At 42.4% G+C, this 22,751-nt stretch overlaps 1 protein-coding gene across 1 annotated transcript in view; it reads right to left on the minus strand.

Annotated features, from left to right (window-relative positions):
* Nucleotides 1-280: 280 nt before the first annotated feature.
* The window catches only part of zswim5 (zinc finger, SWIM-type containing 5), a 67,215-nt gene continuing 44,744 nt past the window's right edge, over nucleotides 281-22,751 (minus strand). Inside the window, exons 2-16 of the mRNA XM_005943770.3 lie at nucleotides 19,876-20,063; nucleotides 18,595-18,763; nucleotides 17,064-17,212; nucleotides 15,035-15,185; nucleotides 14,079-14,255; nucleotides 13,738-13,914; nucleotides 13,011-13,157; nucleotides 12,783-12,920; nucleotides 9,444-9,595; nucleotides 8,610-8,712; nucleotides 8,198-8,333; nucleotides 7,359-7,516; nucleotides 7,084-7,247; nucleotides 6,382-6,463; nucleotides 281-5,760 (exon numbers count right to left, since the gene is read on the minus strand). Of these exons, the coding sequence (XP_005943832.1) occupies nucleotides 4,898-5,760; nucleotides 6,382-6,463; nucleotides 7,084-7,247; nucleotides 7,359-7,516; nucleotides 8,198-8,333; nucleotides 8,610-8,712; nucleotides 9,444-9,595; nucleotides 12,783-12,920; nucleotides 13,011-13,157; nucleotides 13,738-13,914; nucleotides 14,079-14,255; nucleotides 15,035-15,185; nucleotides 17,064-17,212; nucleotides 18,595-18,763; nucleotides 19,876-20,063 (2,954 nt within the window). The 3' untranslated portion in view covers nucleotides 281-4,897. The remainder of the gene's footprint in view (nucleotides 5,761-6,381; nucleotides 6,464-7,083; nucleotides 7,248-7,358; nucleotides 7,517-8,197; nucleotides 8,334-8,609; nucleotides 8,713-9,443; nucleotides 9,596-12,782; nucleotides 12,921-13,010; nucleotides 13,158-13,737; nucleotides 13,915-14,078; nucleotides 14,256-15,034; nucleotides 15,186-17,063; nucleotides 17,213-18,594; nucleotides 18,764-19,875; nucleotides 20,064-22,751) is intronic.

Below are 22,751 nucleotides of genomic sequence, written 5' to 3' on the forward strand. Positions count from 1 at the left end.
GATCTAGCTTCATCATAGGTGTAGTAGGCAGTAATTGATTTGTTGCTAGACGAGTACATTATCGAACTGGTTAACTTTCACTGAGACGCCGCCATAAAGGTTTCCATGATTGTGTTGACGATGTCCTGAGGTCAGTGAAGGGGATTTTCCACTAACAGGGCAACCTTTAAAGATGGCTGCGCTATGCCGAGCTTTTCAATCTTTTGTGATGTATTAAATAATTCAAGAGTGTCCGCCGGCAAACTTTAAACTAATGTATGTTGGCTCAACAAACAACATCCTGGTAATGTGTTTCACACTTTATTCATAGAAAAGCACTGAGATTCCAACACAAATCAATATAAAATGGTAGTAGCGTTACATAAATAGTAATAAATTCTCGCTTTATAGACAGTAGCTCAAGAAGTCGCACAAAAAAAAAATTACAAAAAAAGAAAAGGTGTTGATGATAAGCTATGATACTTCTGTGGCAACAAATACTGGAGATACCTTTTCATAATCAGTAGCACAAAGAGGCAACAAACACTTTCAAATATCCCTTAAAGTTGGAAAGAATTCAAAAACAAAAACTGGGAAAACAGTAGGTGAACTAGATCTCTACCAGCAAACAGTACTTCTCCTACAAACCAAAGACAGACGGGGACAACAAAGAAAAACGCCCAGGAACTGGCTGAGTTAGTTAATAAAGAAGGAAAAGAAAAGCAAGGAAAACTTTGCTGCAATGCTGTCAGTGAATGCATCACATAAAGGCAGCCGACTGGAGCTCCCCGGCAAAATTATTTTCCTAATATATTATCAAAAAATAAAAAAAATAAAAAAATCAATGTATCATTTCATTATGCTCATTATGTAGAAACCTCGCAGCTTTATTTCGTTTTCTGAAAGCTACTGTAGCGCACTGATGTCAACGTGTTTCAGGATAGTCGCACTTAAACGCAACTGGCTTTAAATCCAACGTCCTCCTTGTGCGAGAGGGATCGAGGTGTTCAAGAACATCAGGGGAAAACAAAACTATAGAAGACCTGAACTCAGCCAGTTTAATGAGGTGAAGAGGAACTGAGAAAGCATTTTTTTTAAAAAGTTAGAAGGAATGAGCACGAGGTCATCCACAAGCCGTCTCTTTTTTTTGTTCATACAGTTGCCGTTTCTAGACATTTGCGTATCGTTTCGTCTCACCACAGTGTTGCCGCACAATGCGACACCTCTGAGAAGACACTGAAGGCTTTAGTCCTGATTAAAGAAAACCAACAAACAAACAAAACAAATAAAAAATTAACAACTTTTGTACATTGATCGACCAGAAAGGCATTTTCCACCGTCTTTCGCTTTTTCGTCTCCTCTAAACGTTGCAGCGGAAACAGGCCGGCCACTGTGCACTGTCCGAATACAAGCGTGATGGGTCTCCTTTTCGTCCGCAACACCCCCGTCCTCATTAATAGTGGTTCAACCCACTGGGTCTCTGCACTCAGTTTTAAGGGGGCATATTAAAGAGGGGACAACACCATTGAAGTGGTTCTGCATAGTCAGGTTTAGTAAGAATCCGTTTACAAATGAATGCCTTCCTCATTTTACTCAACTTCAAATAACATGCTCACTTTTGGAAAACACCCCCCATCCCCCATCTTCTATAAAATACAAATAATAATAGCTATTATTGCAAAAAAAAGAAAAGAAAAAAAAATCCAAAAAACAAAAACTGAAAGAAATGTACACAGGAGCACCTGAGAAATGCCTTGAAGTCTTTGCTCTTACAAAAAAAAAAGGAAGAAAAAAAAAGCTGTCAAACACCCCTGTCCAAAACAATTCAAGTACACCCCATCAAAATCATAAAAACAAAGAACAAAACCATAACATACATCATAAATAATTATAACTTTACAATTTTTTGAATTGACACTTTAGTATTTACAATATCTTAAATGCTAAATGCTACTACTTTTTGTTTTGTTTCTTTAAGTGGTGTCCCTGAGAACTGAGTTTAGCCTCTCTTCTTTTTGCTCAGTTTTCCTTTTTTCATTCCCATTCTTCTATCTGCATTTCTTCAGATCCAAAAAAACAAAAACAAAACAAAAAAAGACAGAGAGAAAGAAAGTAAAGGCCCAGAGTTGTGACTGACTACCCAGGTTTTGGGTGAAGGTAGCTCTTGTGGAATGTAAAAGCAGACAGGAAAATGTTCCTCCATTCAAAAAGTGTTCTACCAATAAATAAATGCTGAAGCAGGCAGGAACGCACTGAAGAGGTATTCGTGTGAAGTGCTTTAAACGATGACATTAAGTCTGACCAGTAAAAGATTCAAGCTCTTTCTGTACTGCATTACTGCTGGTAACAACAACACTTTGCCACTGGGTAAGAAAAAGGGGGTGTGGAGATCCCCCATAAAGAGAAAACGGCTTCCTGTGCCAAGATATGTGGTCTCAAATACATACAATGAAGTCATCAAGTAAACTCTAGTCTTTGAGTTTGCACTGCGGCCCTGTGAGAAAGTCAAGGAGGACTCATCTTCACTGTCGATGATGATCATGACCAGCAGCTTTCACAGGTGACTTTGCGTCTTTTCCATCACAAGACCGAGAAACTGAAGGAAAGATGACGGGGCTAGTTTATTTACTGCTGCTCACCTGATATTTAACATTTTACATTTATGTCTAATTTTGCTTGGACTAAAAGATTCTGGGGAGTAGATTTTGTTTTCATTTTAATGAATGCATGCCGCTAAACCAAGCTAGCTAGCCAGTGCTAGCATAAGCAACTTCCTGCTCTCATCCAAAGAGGGTCACATCTGGTTAAATTATTATATATAATCATAAAATTTTATACAATTATTGAAATCTCTTTATCATCAAGCAGCAATAATAAGCTAACAGCACACTGACATTAGCACATTATATGCTTTCTCTGTTGCCTGGGTTCTCTCTGGGTGGTGTGGCTTCCTCCCACAGTCCAAAGACATTAATTGGTCATCCTGAAATAGCAGTTAGTGTGAATTTGAGTGCGACCTGTCCAGGTTGTGCCCCATCTATCACTCATGACAGCAGGGATATGCTCAAGCAACCCGGCAAACCTGAAGTGGACAAGTTGTTATGAAACTGCATGGATGGATGGATAGATGGATCCTCCCACCCACTTGGCTAAATTGTATTAAATTTTCATTATTTTTTCAAACCCCATTTAAAGTCCCTTTCAAATTTGTCATAAATAACACTGCTAGTTTCTGATAAAGTGACACTGTGGCGGCTCTGTGTAGACATAGTCATTGCAGGCATGTCACATTTACTGTATGCATAAATTAAACTGTATGTTAATTAATGAATAATGTGAGACGTTTTCTTACTACAACATGTCACTACACGCTCTTACTCCCAGTATGTTCTGTATCGAACCTTTGGCATCTCTGCCTTTAGTACTTTGTTTCAAAGTGGAATGTGTTGTTAGTGGAGGTATCTGAACCCAGACCACGATGTTCATCTAAACCTAAACAGGTGGTTCTGGTGACTAAACCATTCAAATAGTGAGCTGAAATGATCGCAGTTAAAAACCAATTGCTAAGCCAAATTTCACAATGAGACATGATGCCAAAGGAAACATTTGCAGATGTGTCTAAGCCCAACTTAGCAAAACTAGCATGGTGACATCTACAAGAAATGCACTTAATGTTGGTTAAGACACATGACCACAGAACTCAAACTTCATTCTGCGGTTTTAAGGATTACTGAGCCAGCATCATGAACCAGCTGAGGATGCATTCCTTTGAGGTAATGCATCTGATTTCCAGTTCTTGTGATGGAAAAGGGACTTCGGCGACATGCAGAACTAACAGTCAGTGAAATCAACAAGGCCCCAACAGGTTCCAACGCTTCTTTGCACAACACCAGAAAGTGAACTTGTTTTTAGTGATAAAAACGAAGCAGAGGCTTGATTTATATTGCTTGCTGACTAAATCTCAATGTAGTGATGGTAAAGTGGGTGCTGGAGTCTTGCACGTTTAAAAGGTTTTGGCCACAAATAGCTGAAGAGCAGTGCAGTGGATGAGACTCCACCGGTTCTCACAGTTGTATTTTGTCACTGTAAATAAGCTTATAGGAGGGCATAACAGATATACTGTATTTATATATAGAGACTCGACTACCCTACCTTAGCTAAAGCAGCAGCCTGAACGTCACTGTCAGACGTCTGGATTTAAAAACACACACTCTGTGAAGCATCGTTGGACTTCCTATTTTAGATATTTGTCAGAAACCAGCAGGTGAAGGTTTTTAAATCTGCAGGTACTGACTTCCCCCGCAGAGAGACACATGGGGAGTTCTGTATTCTGCCCTCTCTACTCTAAAATGCCCTGAATGAAACAAAGAGGCCATTTCTGATCAAGAAGTTAAAGCTGACAGTACAGTCGAGGTATGACAATAACACTATGTGTGTTTTTGACCTCAGTGGATTTTTTTTGGGAATAACATGCTTCTTCCACTCTGAAAACCTCTCCTTCTTCTTAACCCCAGCTGAAAGCATCTTCTGGCTCAACAGTACATACAGCTAAATCATTTGGTTTTCATATCATCATGTACCCCCACAAAACTAAAGTTTGTTTTGCTTTTGCAGTCACATTCTTTTGACTTTTTTTCCTTTTTTTAAACACTAAATTTAACATTAGTAGGAGGGCAAAATGCTTTGTTTTTCTAGTTTTTCAAACCTTTCCCCCCCTTTTGCAGTCTTAATGAAGTAGAGCAATGTACTGCGAACACTTCCTGGTTCACATTCAAGAAAGAGAACAACGGGATAAAACCTCAGTCAGCAAATGGCTCAAAATACGTGAAAATAAAAAGAAATAAAACTTAAATTAGAAACACAGAAGTGTAACTGCTTCCCCCAAGAAGAGGGTCTCTGTGAGAGAAGGTCAGTAAGGTCAGCCGAAGCGCTCCCTGACCAACATCATCAGTTTCTTCTTGCCCTTGTAGATCTGTTTCAGGTTGTCTATGAACTGGGCAAACTGAATGTGTCCGTCCTGTGCCAGCAGAAAAGTCTCCCGCGCTTTGCTCAGGAACTCTATGAACTCTCCATAGTGCCGTGGACTGATGTGCGTCAGCCGAGAGTGCGTGGTGTTGATATACGCCGAGATCGTGGCGTCCAGGAGCTGGCGCAGCGGTGCCTTATCCGTGGACATCAGCTTCCCAGAGTTCCTTCTCCCAGGAATTCCAGCGAGACCCGGCGCAGTCATAGTGCACCGCCGTAGAATGTCAGACAACACTGTGGCGCAGTGCACGCTCTTCACCACCAGCGGAATAATAGCCGCAAGCTCATTCTTCCCCAGTGAGTGGCTGAGCGCACAGGCCCACAGCACGTCGTTAATAGCTGGGTGAGTGTCTTGGTTGTACGCCAGGTTGAGATGTGTCATGGCCAGCGAGGCCAGCTTGAACGACCGCAGGGGGTATCCTCTGTGCTCCATGTACCTCGCAATGGTAAACAGCTGCGAGTAGGTCATGCCCGTCGACGCCGCGTCGATCACGATCTGGTAGGCCGTCTCGAAGGCTATGTGGTCCTTCTCGCAGAGCGTCAGAGCTGACAGGGCGCAGTTCTGTGGGTCCTTCATGGCACACTGCAGGGCCAAGGTCCTTGCGCAGCTTGCAAGCTCCTCCCGCTGGGGGTAGTCGAGGCTGAGGCGCAGGATGGTGTTATGGGACATGACGGTGGCCGCCACAATGCTGGTGGCTTCGGTGGGCGTGAACAGAGTATACCAGCTTTGTAGGATGCTCACCAGCGCCCGCAGACCTGATGAGAGGAAAAAAGAGATTTACCATTCAGTGCTTGTGACCAGAATTGCTCACTATTCACATCAGCAAGCTCGGCACTTTGAAGTGCTGTCCAGATGTAGAGTGAGCACTACTATAGCTTATATGGTACACTCAAATTCCTCATGAACAGCAGCCTCTTGGTCACTACCAAACGACTGTATAGCACCTTGCACTGAGCTGAAGGATTAAGGAAAGAGAAAACAGAGCAGCACTTCACACTCAGCTTTTCAGTTAGGAGGACTTGGAAAATGAAGCCATGTGTACCTCGACCTATAATCGTCCCAAATTGCTAAAGTTACTAAAATCATTAAATCATTTCATTACACTTGGTATAATTTGAGTCTCTATTCTTAAAAAGATTATGGAGGCATAAATTTGACTTCTTAACTGATGGTGCAACATGTCATGCAGCCCCTCTTGTCTTCAAAGATCAAATGAGGGAATCTCTTTTGGGAAAACATCGTTCATCCCTCCTCATTTAGACTAACAAGACACTTCAGCTCAAAAGAAACTGTAAAGCTGAACTTACTGAAGATCACAACGCAGCACGGAGGCTGTAATTAGAGCATGAATCTGCTTTAAAAACGGATGCACATACCGACTTCAGTGGCGCAGGTTACCAGCCAGCGAACCATCTCTCTCCTCCTCCAGTTCAGAGTGGACAGAGTCATCCTCATCACCTGCAAAACACACATGGAGAACATGATGCGCTCTGTTAGCGCCATTGAACCGTTACACATTTCTATACCCTCTTGGCAGTTTTCATGAATACGTGCATTTGGAAATCAAAGCATTTTTGTGTAGTGTGTGATTTTCATAATTTAGCTGTTTGCATGGCACCACATGGCTCCTCTGATGACAGATGTAACCAGAATATGCTCATAATTGCACAGATGATGATTTGCGACCCTTCCATTTTGAGCACTTTATTAGCAGTTTTGCTGACAGGAATTCAGCCGATACTCTAAATACCAGCAGAAAGACGGGGGAAGCCACAGCGTCACTGCAGCCTGATGATCTGAGGACTTTTCTGTGTTTACTGTGGGACCCAAAAGGTTTAATTATGTGGTTTCTTCTCATCAACAACAGTAAGACTCTGTGTGATGTTTTTGCTGTTAATTTGTAGTGGGGCAGCAGAGGGCTGGAAAAAATGACAAGGTGAAGGAAAACGTTGCATGTTTTGATTGGCGATCGGTGCTCTGATTTGATTTTCTTTGCTGTGGTGAAATGATCTGTGAAAATTACTGACTTGCCCTCATACTTCGACTGCACTCTCTCCATGCACACACACATACAGTACCTGCAGTCCTAGCTCCAGCGCCACGTTGAGCAGGGTTATATCGGGTGGGCTCTCTGCGGGTGTCGCTATCTTAAAGGCGTCTTGGGCCAGTTTGAAGATTAAGGAAGAGGAGTGGATGTTTTTCTGGATGGCCTCCAGCACCGTCCGCAATCTCAACATGTCGCCTGCAAGCAAAAAACACAACGCAAACTAAGATCATGATGGAGAAATGCCTCAATAGCCAGCTTTGCCTGTTTGAGTAACATCTGAGCGGACATTCAATAAGCTGGCGTTACCTTTAGCAGCAGTGAGCATGGTTGAAGCCAGCTCACACTGCTGTGACTCCAGGTGGCCCAGTGTGAACCAGCGTGGGTATCTGCTCGGAACTATGGAGATACCGTGATGAGGGTGGCCGACATCCCCAGAGCCCGCCGATGACTCCAGAACCGGCAACCTGGCACATGTAGTAAAAGATCTGTTTTAGACAGATGGCACTTTGTCCTGATGTTTTATTTATTCCAAGAGTAACACTAAAATATGGATCTGAGTATGCATTCAGTTACAGCTGCAGTATGTGCAACCGTATTACTTTTATGTCAAACTTTATGCTGGGACACATGGCAATTTAACACGACACATTACCAAAGCATAACAAAAACAATTACTTCTGTACACACACCCAATACAACAGCCCTATAAAAAACTTCAACTTTCAACCCAAATGTTCACCAATACCTCTAAAGAAGTTATAGCTACACAGAACAGAGCTGGCATCAGTGACAACAGATATGACACAGAGTACGTCAGATAAAGCATAAAAGAAGGTGTCGAGGTGGGTTGCAATGCATATTGCAGATGCATAGCAGCTGTGAGCAGGCTACACTTAAATAGCTAGTTGGCTATTTTATATGTGGCACTAAATCTTTGGCTGTCACAAAGTAACCGTTAGGTCATATCTTCTGAATTAATTTGGAATACTATTCAGATTAAAAAAGCCATGTCATGAAATAGAGGCCCTTATTTGTTTTACTGTGGCGCTGTTTGCATAAAGGCAAAATTACCATCATTTACACACGCAACATAAAATACTTTTCATCAATAACTGTTTGAAGCTGCAGTGAAAGGGGAGTCTGACCTCATGGCGCGGAGAGCCACTTTATAAGCCAGGTCTGCGTCATGCGGCAGGAGGGCAGAGAACAGGTACTTGGCGAAGGTGTGCATTGGAACACTTTCCCTGTGGATGACCTCACCCAGACCGCTGAATGGGCCAGCTGGAGCAAAGAGAAAAACAAAATATTCTTTACCTTCTGTCTCAAGAACGTGCCACAAGAGACCACTGTGCTAGGTATGGGCTCCACTGCCCGATTGTGATTTGCACTGAATAAATATTGAAGTCAAAGCTTTCAAGCTACACTTTACAACCGTCACAACAAAAACCTTTCACGTTCTGGACTCAAAACTGTGCAGGTTTCAATATCTGATGAATGTTCTTAATATTGGACAAAATAAATAAATGAAATTTATAAAATTTACTGCAGACACCGTACCTTCTAGTAGCTGTATGGTCTGCTTCCGGAGGGTCTGAACCAATAGATCGTCCAGCTCCAGTTCCTGAAGCTTTGCAACAATCTGCTCCTCATTACGACACACCTAGAACATGTTGAAGACACAAATAGCACTCACTCTAACTATAAGAACATTTTCAGTTCTGAAGTAGCCATTTAGCTATTAAGTGTTTTCAGTGGAATTCAACTACTTTCAAGAATTTCAAGAAAGAAAATGTGTATCAACCCACCAGCAAGAAAAATGATACGACAGAAAAGATCAAAAGAGTTTTAATACCTTTCTAAGAAAGGGTTTTGACCTTAGGACATTAAATGACCAAACTTGCATCTATTCACATCTGTTGTTACAGCACAGATGATAGAAATTTATTTCGCTGGAAAAAATATCTAGTGTGTGCATGTGACTGGTTTTAAATGCAATTCTTGGTTGAAACATTAGAGGCTGCAGCTAATTCCAGTGACATTAGGAAAGGTCTGTGGCAGTAGTGTTAAGCCCTCTAAAGCAGATTAGCATTTACACAAAGAAATGTTCCATGGATTTATTTTAAATCACAGTGAACTTAAGTACTGTGGCTTTCTGCTTGTTTTTCAGGAAACAAATGCTGCGACCTTTTCCCTCTCCTTCCATGACATTTACTTTAAACAAAATCATAAATTACAGTGATTTACTGATGGCGAAGGTGACATCTACAAATTTACACAAACCTCTTTATATAATAAAAGTGTGCCATAGGTGTATTTCGGTGTTCACTAGCAATTCAAGGATCCTCACTCTACTATATTCTCTATGATTTTAAGGTGATATTAAATTATTACCTTATCCTGGGCATACAGTCCCTCAGGCATGATCCTTTGCTGACCCATACCCATCAGAGCCACCTCTAAGGCCAGAGTCAAGTAGGACTCCCCTGCATCTGGACTGCCCCACACTGGCACATGATGGTAAACTGGAGGTCTGGGGTCACAGTCTAAAAGGAAAAAGATTCCCCCAAAAATGTAAGTCATTAACTTCACGTCATCTATACTGGTTTCAGAATGATAAGAAATCCAAGGAGACAGAAAAACAAAGACACCAACTCAGCAAAGATTCCTTTCATAACAGCAAAGTTTCAGAAGTCCATCTTATCCAATACTGACATGCTGCCCTAGCAGCTTCCAATCACCTTGTTTATAATCTAAATGGGAAAAAACTTTAAATATAGTTACTTCTTAATTTTAGCTTTATTACTTCAAAGAGAAGATTAGGTTTTTGCTATGGTACACTACCTTCACAGCACAAAAACATCCCAAACTGCCCCCACAAACTCACTTTAGAAGTCTACAAGCTATTTAATTTGGCTAATTCAGAGAAACTCCACTAGACCCCATTAGCGTATTAGCATAAGCAAAAGTAAAGTACATAATATTGCTCTGGTTTTATCAATACAACAACTCCAGCAGAAGGATTTTCATAAAACATAAAAGATTGTTCTGGGATGCTTTTAACCTTTATTTAAAATGTGTAGAAAATAGAAAATTATCACAATATGAACCAAAACCACTTTTATCTGCCTAGTAGTATATAAAAGATTACTGTTAAGGATAGTCAGAGCCTGCAAGCTTAGCACATTACTAAACCATACAGTTAATGGGTTATAGGAATGGCTACATGGTGCATATATAATGGCTCTGCCATATCAAAAACAAATTATAATCTGTTGTAGGACTAGCATTTGAAGAGGAAAATAAAATAGCAGAAAAAAATACAACAAAAATACACAGATTTTTGTTGTATTTGTGTGTGCCATATAAGCCACACTGTATAGCATTTATATCAGTGTGGCTTAGACAGTAGGTTGTTCATATATGTAAGATGGCTGCTTGCCCTACACTAATGCTTGACAATTATAACTGAGAACAGATGCCACAAGAGCCTCAGCTGTTGATTGGTGCCCATTTGTTCTCTCTTGCTCCCCCTCCCATCGTTCTGCTTAAATCCCGCCTGAGCAAGAGATCCCCCCCCGCCCCCAAATCCTGTGTGTATATATTTGTAGTAATCTAGAGAAAAGTGGAAACCGGGCTTACAGACTTAACCCCTTAGCCAACTTGCTGTTGTTTCCTCTCCCTCTAGATTGATTGGTTGATGTGAAAAGGCCAGAGAAGGAATCGTATTTCGATTGGGTTAGACATAGTCTAGATCCACCCACTTTACAACAGATGTTCCCAGCTGTCTCACATGGGGAATGAAAACATGGTGACCAAGCTATACTCCCAAGCACGCAAAATTATCATACCACTCTCCTCAAATTCCCCAAACAACACAAAACAATCATTCTTTCTGTCAAGTGACACTAGTCTCTCTCTCTCTCTCACACACACACACACACACACACACACACACACACACACACACACACACACAAACACACACACACACACACACACACACACACACACACAGAGAGAGAGAGAGATGAGTGTGCCAGTGGTCAGCATTGTCTGAACTGACAATAGTTCCCTGTAGCCTGGTAACAATGAGAAAACCCAACCCCTATTCTGTTCAGTTGCAATAGCCACTGGTGCAAAAAGGGAAAAAAAAGAAATCCCTGGGCAGTGAGAAAATGCAAATGGTGATACATTCTATACATACCCCACACACACAAATACATGAACGCACAGGAGTGTGGTCTGGACTAAATGAGCAGGGTGTTCCAGCCCAATCCATTCATGCTCTCCTAGTTTATGGCTGCCTGCAGCACAATAGTGCCTAGTCCTCATATAAGACCATGGCGTCTGTTGTGTGATGAGTCACTGCTGGTGAACCCGATCACCTCTGGTTAGGATTATATACCGCATCAGCTGGTGATGTGGGCCTGAAATTATACCTTGCGTTTTGTAAATGGGCTCTTTGTATAGTTGTAAGAAACCTGGGCTCTGACTCATGGGTATGTATGTATTTTGCTAAGGTGCATGTTAAGACGTTGGTTTGCTGTGTAGATGTATTGGACAGAAGCTTGGCTCAACAGTGATGCAGACTAAACAGCAGACGCAAAGAGACTGAATCTTTTTTTTTTTTTAAATGCATGTTTCAACATGAAAGCAGAGGTTTTCTGAACTTCTCAGCCAAAAAAATTAAGAAATCACTAATTAATGTAAAACTATGTGCCTGTATTGACTTCCTACACATATTACAGCTACAGTACACAACTGCCGTCTCCAAACTGGATAAGAAACAGTTGTGTGCAGCGCAAGCTCTGAAGAATTTGATATGACTGTCCATCATATTTTACACCACAAACTATAACTGGTTTTAAGGAGAACATGCAGCTGTTGCTGAAGCTATCTTACAATCAAAAATGGGATGCCTCAGGGTTCTATCCTAGGTCCACTGCAGTTTATATTATTACTTCTAAGCTATGTTTCAGTGTATGCCTTCATTCTTTTTAGTTTTAGTGATGCGTTTTATATGCCCAAGGCTTTAACCTTCAGTCTGCAATCTTCAGTTTCAAGTCATCACTCTTTAATCACAGACTTGTTTTAGATCCACAGATAATGATTAGATGATCTACTTCTACCTCTGACTCTTCAACTACCTTGCAATTAAAACTGTAAATGGCACCCACATAACTCTTTCTGAGCCCTACAAATACCTAGGAATTTGGCTTACAGAAAAGATATTTAAGTTGGGATGGTTCAGAAAATTAGGGGGGAAAAAAGTCACACTTGGCTTTTCATTCAGTATTAGCAATGTCTGTCTTCTAACCATAAAGGAGTTCACTTTTATAGCCCTTGACTGTAAAGATATTCTATGCAATCATGCTGCCTCAGCAGTTAAACTCTGTACACCACAGTCTAGTATACTTTCAACAATAATGACTCAGCACCTTTCTCTGTATGAACAGGTTTTTAGACGTCCTTGTAGTGAAAAATATTTAGCCATTACTTGTTTATTAGCCATTTTATCATAATTATTAGCTATTTAAATCCAATAAGTAAAGCACACAAACCAGTAAAAGCTTAATTTGACATGTTCCTCATATACTCAAAGATATACTTGTATATCTTTGCAGATCTTTGTGATTAACGAACTGCAAACTGCCATCAAACTAGACACCCAGCTGTGATGACATCTTGAATACAATAAAAAGGGTAAGGACGGTGCCTTTGTTTTCGTACCTCCAGTGTCCATGGTGTTGTCGTCATCAACACGGCACGTTTCTGTGAGCGTGATAAACAGGCAGCCAATCGGGTCTAACGGATGGCCCACCCAGCCTTCCAGGTTAGTCGTGGAGGTAACACCCCTCTGGAGAAGTTCTGAGAAAGGTACAGGAGGGGGTGAGACCGACATTAGAATCACCAGTTGAGACGCTTCACTTTTCTCCAGAGAGCCAACAATGCCGTTACCTTTCTTTTGGTGTTTGTAGATGTCCATCTGCCTCTGCTGTTGTAGGCGGAGGGTGTTGATGATGGCGACGGCCAATCGCAGGGCTTCTCTGGAATAACCGTGTGAGCGCAAGGCGTCGACGCGAGCACATGCCGTTGGGACGTGGTCTGTGTGGTGAACATAGAAATAAGATGAGGTCAGGATACCTTCACAAGCACACAAACTCCTTCCTATACACACATTGCACTTTAATCACACACGCACACACACACACTACAGGATGTATGATGCAGTTAGTAATGGCATGCGCAGACTCAAACTCACATCCAAACTCACAGTGCAGTCTCAGCAGAAAGCCTGTGTCTGATAGCTGGCTTAAGTTGCAGAATCTGACAGATCTTAGCTGGAAGCTGCTTACTGCAGATACTGGCCTCAATATCAGCAGAATTACTGTGTGTGTGTGTGTGTGTGTGTGTGTGTGTGTGTGTGTGTGTGTGTGTGTGTGTGTGTTTTGGGTTGGCTTTTAGCTGAATCTGAGATTGTGTGTGTACAAGCTGACACACAAACACTGTCATTCGTCCTGAAAATGATGCCTTGTAATGAAGAAACTGTCTGCTCCTCAGTGCATGTTTGTAGCCTATATTATTTGACTAAATCATGAATGTGCACTTTTACACATCACAGACTGTAAATGATGCAAAAGGTAAATACGGTTGCTTTTCCTGGACCTGAGTAATGAAACCCTACCTAGCCAGAGTGGCAGGCCCTGCGGGCTGAACAGCAGGCTCTCCCCTTCTCTTTGGTAGGACGGAGACATGTAGTAGTCGCTACTAATGATCCTCTGCAGGTGGCTGTCCTGCCAGTGGAGGTCGCAGGCCTCGACAGCCCGACTGAACACAGTCCTCCGCGGCCTGGACAGAGAGTCTGATGCGACACACACAAAAAGCATGGTTACTGGTAGAAACGAGGCGCGTGCAGTCTATATTGTTTAAGTTGTAGAATCTTTCTGCTAATTCAGATCAGTTCTTGCTTGCAATTGCAGTAAGCTCAGAATTTAATGTGTGCACATTTGTGGTTTTGGTGCTGACCCTGGGCGAGGTTGCTCTGCGGCAGAGCGTTGGTAATGTTGGGAAGTTCGCTGCCATAGTTGCCGTCCTCCAGTGGGCAGATGTCCATGTCCCCCCACTTCTTCAGCTGCTTCAACCAACCACTCTTCTCCTCGCTTTTACAGTGAGGATTTAGCACCACACACACCCACAATGCACCTGTGAACAGTAAGGGGATCAGATGTCAGACTCTTAATAACAAAAGCTTTTAAGAGGGAGGTGTATCCCTAATATGGTCATGTCTTTGAAACTATACTGACCAAATACTCAAATATTTTGTTTACCAGGTGCAGCCAATCAGAAGAAAGTAGGCTTAAGGTGATCTGCACTAAGACAAAGTGTAAATTACTTGATAAGCTAAGCAAGAAAATGAACATTTCATTAATGATTCAAAACTATCTGGGTGGTTGCTGTCCTGAAAAACTTTACCAGCTTTTTAAAAACCCAGCAGTTCTTCTTCTGCAACAATTCTCAAAAAAAAAAGAAAAAAAAATTAAGTAAATCTGTGCGTTTTAACTGGCAGGCTTTCACATATCAGAGAAAAATCAGGCAGCACACTCCGACTGTCTGTCTGTCATGTCTGCGTCTGTGTCATGATCTCCCCAGCTCACCCGGGAAGTGTTCTTATTGACCTCCTAAATACTGCGATTGATTGTGGAGAAGCTGAGCAGCCATATTGATCGGCAGCCTTTATCATTCACTCAGTGCAGGTGGAGAGAGAGGCCCGGGCATGAGGAGGAGCAGCTGACTGGATAACCTAATAGCTTACTGAGTAGATGGATGTTTACCTGACACAGTGACTAGAAATTTGTCAGAACAACAAAAGGAAGACTTCTTTAGGGCTGTGACTGCACCAACTACACAGCCGATCCCTTCTGATTTTTCCAAACTAAAACTGTCAGACATCGCACTCTCCCTGTGTGTGTAACTGTTCTTACCCAGCTCATCCCAAAGCTGCCTGCACTTGTCCGTCATGCCTGTGCCTTGTTGTCTCCATAGTGACAGTCGGGGGTCTGCCATGAATTGTTCCGTTATGAGCGTTAGCATTCGGGCACCGTTGGAGTCCCGCATTCGCAGCATCTCTCGCACCTGGAAAGAGCACAGGCTTGGTAACTGTGAGTAACACAATAGTCTGACTGAGCAGCATGTACCTCCTGCACCTTAGAATAATCACACAGGCTGAAGCAGAAGGTGGAGGCAAAGAAAAAGACAGAACACATCTCAAGTTCACATACTTGGCAATAGAGAAAAAGTTTGGACATTTTGTGCACATTTGCATTCTTACTGGAAAGTTGGGTATGAAAACCACTTACTACTTTCAGTTTAGAACATTAAACATAACATTGTTTTTACATTGTGTCGGGGTGGCTGTGGAGGCGGTAGAGCAGGTCACCTACTAATCAGAAGGTTGGTGGTTCGATCCCCGTCTGCTCCAGTCTGCATGCCAAATATCCTTGGGCAAGATACTAACCCCAAGTTGCTCTCTGATGCATCCATCGGAGTGTGAATGTGTGCGAATGTCGGATAGAAAGCACTTGCATATTAGGAGCACAGAAAAAAGTGCTTGTGTGAATAGGTGTGTATGTGTGAATGAGGCAAGTTGCATAAAGTGCTTTGAGTGCTCATTAGAGTAGAAAAGCACTATATAAGAATAAGAATCAGTCCATTTACCATTTCAGATGACATCATATCCCCCCCCCCTCGAAGTTGAAATTCGAACTAATACAAAAGACAGATCATGGCTTTTGGCGATTCATGATGCATGTATTCTACAAAACATTCTGAATACCAATTAAAACCAAATAAAAGAAACAGTTTGGCCCTGAAATTGAGAACTTGGCCTTATCAGAATGTGTTAAGTGGGCTTGTTTCAGTCAGGAAAGAGAAAGCATAGAAAACATCTGCACCGACTCATATTTAACCACAATTGGAAAGCTGTTCAGGCCTAATTGAGAAAATTAAGATATTGTCAAGCAGATATTAAAAGGTTATTCTCAGGAGTTGCAGGCACATATATTTACTTGAATAGAACATTTTTACATACTTACAAACCACTAGAAACTAAATGCCAGATATCAGATTTCAGAGTGATGATGAAAATTAGTTCATGTCTTTGTTACTTTTAGGCTGGATTGTAATTCATTACTATCGTCAGGTTGTTTTACAAGCTCCCTGACAAGCCTTCACATGATCCCAGTGAGATTGCTGACAGGGACTAGAAAGAGAGAACGTTTTTCTCCCGTATTGGCTTATCTTCATTGGTTCCCTGTTAAATCAAATTTATTCTTAGAGTGCAGGCTTAGTTATGGTTCCTAGGATATTTAAAAGTAAAATCGGAGGCAGAGCCTACACCTTCAGTGAATCCAGCCCTCAGTTTGGATTCTGGAGACAGACACGGTCTTAAATTTTAAGTTCAGGCTTAAAACTTTCCATTTGATCAAACTTAGTGATGCCTGAACCCTTCCTTAGTTATGCTGCAATAGGCTTCCCAGAGTGTTTCTTCTTCACTCTGTGTTTACACACACATTCAATCATTTGTTCTTATATCTCTGGTCTCTTCCACAGTGTGTCCTTTGTCCTGACTCCATCCCCCCCACCCCCTAACTGGTCAAGGCAGATGGCTGCCCCTCCCTGAATGTAGTTTTTCCTTCCCACTGTCGCTAAATGCTTTCTCATAGGAGTTGTTGGGGTTTTCTCTGGTGACACATTTCAAAACTGAATTAACTGCAGCACACTTTTTATTTTTAGCGATTGCCCACATTTAAGTAGGTGTGGATAAATTGCTGTCAAATTCTCTGCTATGTTCACCATCTTCTAGCCAGCTGTTATGGTAGCAGTGGGCAGATTTCCACTATGTTTGCAGAGAAACGTATTATTCATGTAGTTATTTTCCTGCTTAGATTCGCCAAAACAGAGGAAACAAATAAATGTTCAAACGATGCAGAGGAAGGGAGCAGTGACACCAACCTTAGCGAACATGGAGTTGAGCTGTTTCCCAGAGCCGTAGTAACCTCCCTGCGACAGAAACTGCTTGACTTGCTCCCTGACTTGATCTTCATCCAGATGCCAGCAGTTATCATCATCAATGCTGGCGCCTGCAGTTGGGTCCGGGGCACCTGAGAACGCACAGACACACAACACACACAAATAAATGACAGGGCCAGTGAATCCTACAGTGGCTGCAATACATGCACACAGCAACAATACAAAAAGAGAGCACATGGATTCTAACAAAAGCCCTGAATTCATATGAAAACTTCATTCCTTCCTGTCCTCAATCCACACCCCGGGATGAAAAAGATAAACAGACAGTGACCATGGGAAAGGGAGTTTACTTAAAGACAGCCTCAGCTGCAACAACACCATTTTCTTAGGTCAGTACAAACACACTACATCTCAAATGTAATCCCTCAGTGCTGAAGGATAGTTGGAAATTTTTATCCTGAAATAAAGTTGAATTCTCTGAATCTTGGCACTGATCCTCTGCTCTCAAGCCTCTTTGTTTAACATTTAACTTGCAGCGCCCCTACACGACACCTAAGAAATGCTGCTTGTGTTTGCTTTCCCCCCCCGAGTGCATGATTAATCAAACTTTATTTTTCTTCTGTGTGTGTCTGACTGATACCACAGGGAAATGGAGATATGCACCAAATTGGGGGGGGGGGCTTTGATCTAGCAGGAAGTGAGCTGAGGAAAGCCCAGAGATGCATGTCCAACTGGCTGGAAGAACACCGCGGCAAACAGCAACATTCCTCCATCAAAGCCAGACTCACGCCTGGGATCAACTGAACTTCAACCCCCATGATCCCCCTTGTCAAACACAGGAAGCACAGCGCGGGGCTTCCTGGACGAGGGAGCTGGAGTGTGTCAACATTTAGCGGGCAGGATGAAATAGAGAAGGAGATAAAGAGGTTTGTTTGGCGAAAGGATGTGTAGAGTTTGTCGTTTCCCCGACGCGGAGCTGTTCTGGCTCTCCTCGTTTTTAATCTCCCTCTACTTTCTCCGGCCCTTTCATGTTTCCTTCTCCTTTCCGTCTCCTCTCTTCCATTTCCCAGAGTGCCATTGCTTCTGTCTCCTCCTCTCAATGTCCCTTTCCTCTTCACACATCTCTCCCTACGCTTTCTCCTGCATCCATTTCATCATTCGAGTCCCTTTTTCTGGGCTTCCTTCAACCTACCCCTGCCAGTGGGAGGAGGTAGCGACTGGAGAGTGAGAACAGAGAAATCAAACGAGCCATTTGAAGCCTGCCTTGCTGCTTCGCCGGAGTAATCAGGGGCTCTGACGTATGACAGCCTGTAGGCTGGCGTGCAGCATGTTTCAAGTTGCGAGGCTTTTAAGTGTGGCCTGTTGCTGTGAAGATATCGCTGCAGAGGGATGGGCAGCACCTCCACAGAGCAAGAACTTTTTAAGAATTAAGGAAAGAGCTGTAACTTTCCGAATGACTGTCAGGAATTTACGGCATTGAAAACCTGGCGTGGAATGTGGTTTGTGCTCTCACCATGGACCTGGTTGATCTCAGAGTTGGAAGAGAGAATCTCATCGGCCAGTTTCTGAGCAGTGGGCAGCACCTCGGTGTGGTGGGCTGTGATCAGATACTGTACCAGCTTCTGTAGTTGATCTCTGTTCATCTGGAACAAAGTCTCTGAGATAGGCAGCCGTAGCTTCACCTGCAACAAACACAAGTGGGTGTCCAGTGTGTCAACTGCATGTTATTACTGTAAAGTTTTCTAAATGCAAAGTCCCAGGTGGAAACATAATTTGGTCTTTGAGCTCATGAGACATGATTTATGTACCTTATAATACGGTTATCCAGTTGTACTATGAATGTTCAGGGCAGTTTTTAATTAATTTAATTTAATTTGGTCCGTAGAACATATTAAAAAAGATGGATGAAGTGTTCTGAAGCCTCGGGATGAGTGTTTTAAAACCACATGTGACGAAAGAGGAGCAGGTCCGACTATCACACTTTGTTGGACTAAATGTTTTATTCAATATATAATCAAATTCAGTGATTGAAGCCATAAACTTACTAGGAAAGTGTTTAAAGAGATCATGTTTCTGAGGCGTTTGCACCCATTAAAAAAAGAATACAGGTTTAAGATATTTCGGCACTGGCCTCACTTTTCAGACCTGGAAACTCTGTCCATCTTTTGCTCCGTCTATGATCTGGACACAAAGGTACGTAGAGCCACGTTGTATTAACTGTGGTGGATGTCTTCTTGGATTTCTCAGTTATTTGCACAGTTATTTGCATAATGTCACAGTGATGGATGCTCGTGTTAAGCTTGGAAAAAGTTTCAATTAATGTGTACAAATAATCCCGGTGAATCAAAAGCTTATCAGAAAGTTTATTTTTCCAACTCTTGGCTCTGTATGATGTCAGAGAGAGAGTGGAATCCCTAATATGGTCATCACAGGCACATAAGCTCAGGCTGTGAGCAATGCAACTCTACCCAGCTGCTGCTCAAACCTTGTGTTTTTGTAGGGGAGCCAATCAGAACAAAGCTAGCCTAAAAGTATAATCGATACATTTTGACTGGTGAATGATGCAAAGCTACCCAAGTAGAGTCCAAATTTAAGAGCACAGAGCTGAAAATGTGCATAGAGCCACTTTGATTCATGGCACTACAGCCTCTACTGTGTTTTGAGTGATGTAACCAGCATTGATAAACATAAGAGAAACCATCACTGATCGTAGCACTAACGGAATGTGTTGCATATTTTGGTTAGGGAATGTTAACCCAATGGAAAGGAAGCATCACAAAGCTGTGGTTATTACCTGTTCGGGCTTGCGAATCCGATATAGTGAGAGCGCCACGACATGCGCGCAGTAGAATATGTCTCGGTTCCCACAGCCGCAGGTGACAGAGGTGATCTTGCACCGGTCGAAGCTGATGGCTACCTTGTGGGTGACCTCCGGCTCAGACGATGTGGCGGGTTCGGTCACTGTGCCGCTGAGGTGAAATCCTGCAGGGACACAAAGGAGGGACGATAGAGATGGGTGAGCTTTAAATGGTCTTACAAAAGTATGATAAAATGCAATCAGAATTTTTTTTTGAGTAATTCAACTTCATTGCAACTTTTACACAGTTTAATTTGTTTAAGTTTTATGTTAAAAAATAAAAATGTAGAAGAAAAAAAAGGCAGGAGAAACTGTGGTAACCTGAGCCTCTACAAACACACAGAGTGAAGACTGAGTACAAAACACACATCTTCATCAGGCTTCAACAGGACACTGAGCCATCTGATACTCAGGGTCTCTCTGTCCAAGGCTCAGTGCATCTGTGTGTGCGTGTGTAGTAGGAAGGTTGCTAGGGTGGGATCGTTTCCTGGCCCCACATACACACCCAGACCTACACCCACAGGATAGCAAGGCAGTTGGCAAAATAAATGTCCACTTTGCATGGTTAATCTTTAGCCCTGACACACCAGGCCGACCATTTAGTGCTGGCCTCTGTTGTCGGCTGTCTGCAGATGAGCATTTCCTGTACTTTTTAAAAGGCATTTCAGGACTCGATGTAACCATTTGGCCAATTTCACAAACAAGTTCCAAACCTGCACTTAATTGAGTAGCATGAGGCTAAAAACAACTGCACAAGCAATAAATGACATCACTGTAACCACTCATGAGATTTTATTGATTAACCCCATGTGACACCCAGAGTCTAGATACAAATGAAAGCAAGAGCAAGTCCAGGCTCCATCTTTGGTCCTCTTCTGTTTCATATTTCAATGCTTTAAAAAAAGTCTTTTAAATACAACATAGCTGTTGCAAACATATCCAAAGTCAGGAACTACAACCTGACTAATGTCAAGTGTTAGATGGAGATAAAGGTGGAGACATTTGAGAGAAGAAAAGAGAATGGAGGAGGGGAAAGTATCTGTTCTGTCATGTCATTTCACTCTGACAGGTCAATTATTTATGAGGTAAAGAGTGTGTGTAGGTGTTTGTGTGTGTGCATGCACTTTGTCACAAACCATAGCCTACCGCTTCTTTTACACATAGAAGTTCAAAAGGCAGAGACAAAAAAACAAAACATAAAGGGGATGCCAAACAACCTAAGTGCAAAACAATAGTATGGCTATTTTAGTCATGGTGGTTTATGTGGAAGGTACATAACTAAAACTCTGACACACCAACAAACATCGGTGCAAACACAAGGAAACACACACACACACTTAATTCTGGGGTGTGGGCCAGCATGGTGGAGTGGCCTAATAAGCTTGTTTTAAGCCATCCCCTGGCAAAAATCCCACAATAGGCTTTTCCAAACCAAATGCTGTGAGCACAAACACAAGGTAGCTCACAGACACACACACACGCAAACACAGCCAGAGCCAATCAACTGTAAACTGCTTTCACCAGACAAAGGAAGATAAGGAGCTACGAGAGAGCGAGTAAAGAGAGTGACGACGACACTGACAGCGCGTATCGTCTCGCCAACCAACTCACAAAACCGTCTGAACCAAAATTAAACTGGTCAACTCACCACATCCTCCAAATGTACAAGCTAACAGCCTTCTCCTTACGCCGAAATCTCAATCCACAGCCAAGCTGCTGACAAAGGACTACACATGTTAAACGCAGACACAAAGCCACAACACTTAATACTGCAATCCTCCAATGTTCAGAGGCCTTGAAACAAAAAAACGATGTAATCCTGTGCTGCCCTGCAGGTTCTATATAAATGTACATTCCAGGTAGATTACCTCAGAGTATGAAAAGTGTATAAGTGTACCAGTTACACTCAAAACTGTCAGAAAGAAAAAAGGCTGATGTTTCTGTCCATCTTTACTTGTCCTAAGTGCGTTTGCCGTCTTAATAATTTTCTTGAGCAGCCTATTTCCTGGTGTCTACTGTTACTGGACTGTATTTTCTCCTTTCAAGACTTGATCAGACTCTATAGAACACGACTGCTTAGTCATTCCTGTTATATTTATTTGAAACTGTGATAAATTCTCTGGACAAGTCCACATGGTGTGGGAAACAAAACAAAAGTGCAGGCGTATGCACAGACCCCATACTCACTGATGACGGACCAGAGGACACAAACTACTAGTACTTACATCAGAGGTGTCTCTATGACAGATGGTCAAAGTCATGTCGGAATAGGTTCAAACTTCATATTTTTGCCTTTGCCATCTTGCACTTTTATAAGCAGATGTGCCAAATGCGGGGTGGATCTGACTGAGAAACTGAAGAAAAACTACAAGATGCCGAGCAGGCAGTTGACAGTCGCACTCCGCTCTATTTGACTCCAATAGGGCCTGTAAGTTACTAAATTAACAGCCTGCTGCACTCAATGAGACTTTGAAATGTCATTACTGACAGCCATTAGGAATAATGCAGGTTTGAAGCATTTCTGCATTGGCTTCACCTTTCTGATGCAGAACCTACATCCATCTTTGATATACAGTCCATGGTAGCAACACACTCGTGCCAAAGTAGCCCCCTGCGGTATGTGCAGTGAAGATCTACTTTCAATCTACATGTGGCCAAACCACTTGAACTACCCACATGCATATACCAACACACCCAGCAACCACTGAAGCCATGCTGATTAATCTGACACAGTGCCCTGGATGGCTACAAACTAGGGCTGCTCGATTATGGCAAAAATGATAATCACGATTATTTTCACTGAAATTGAGATC

Source organism: Haplochromis burtoni, unplaced genomic scaffold, assembly GCF_018398535.1.
Source record: "Haplochromis burtoni strain Fernald_Lab_line unplaced genomic scaffold, NCSU_Asbu1 Contig_380, whole genome shotgun sequence".
In the NCBI taxonomy this organism is placed as follows: domain Eukaryota; kingdom Metazoa; phylum Chordata; class Actinopteri; order Cichliformes; family Cichlidae; genus Haplochromis; species Haplochromis burtoni.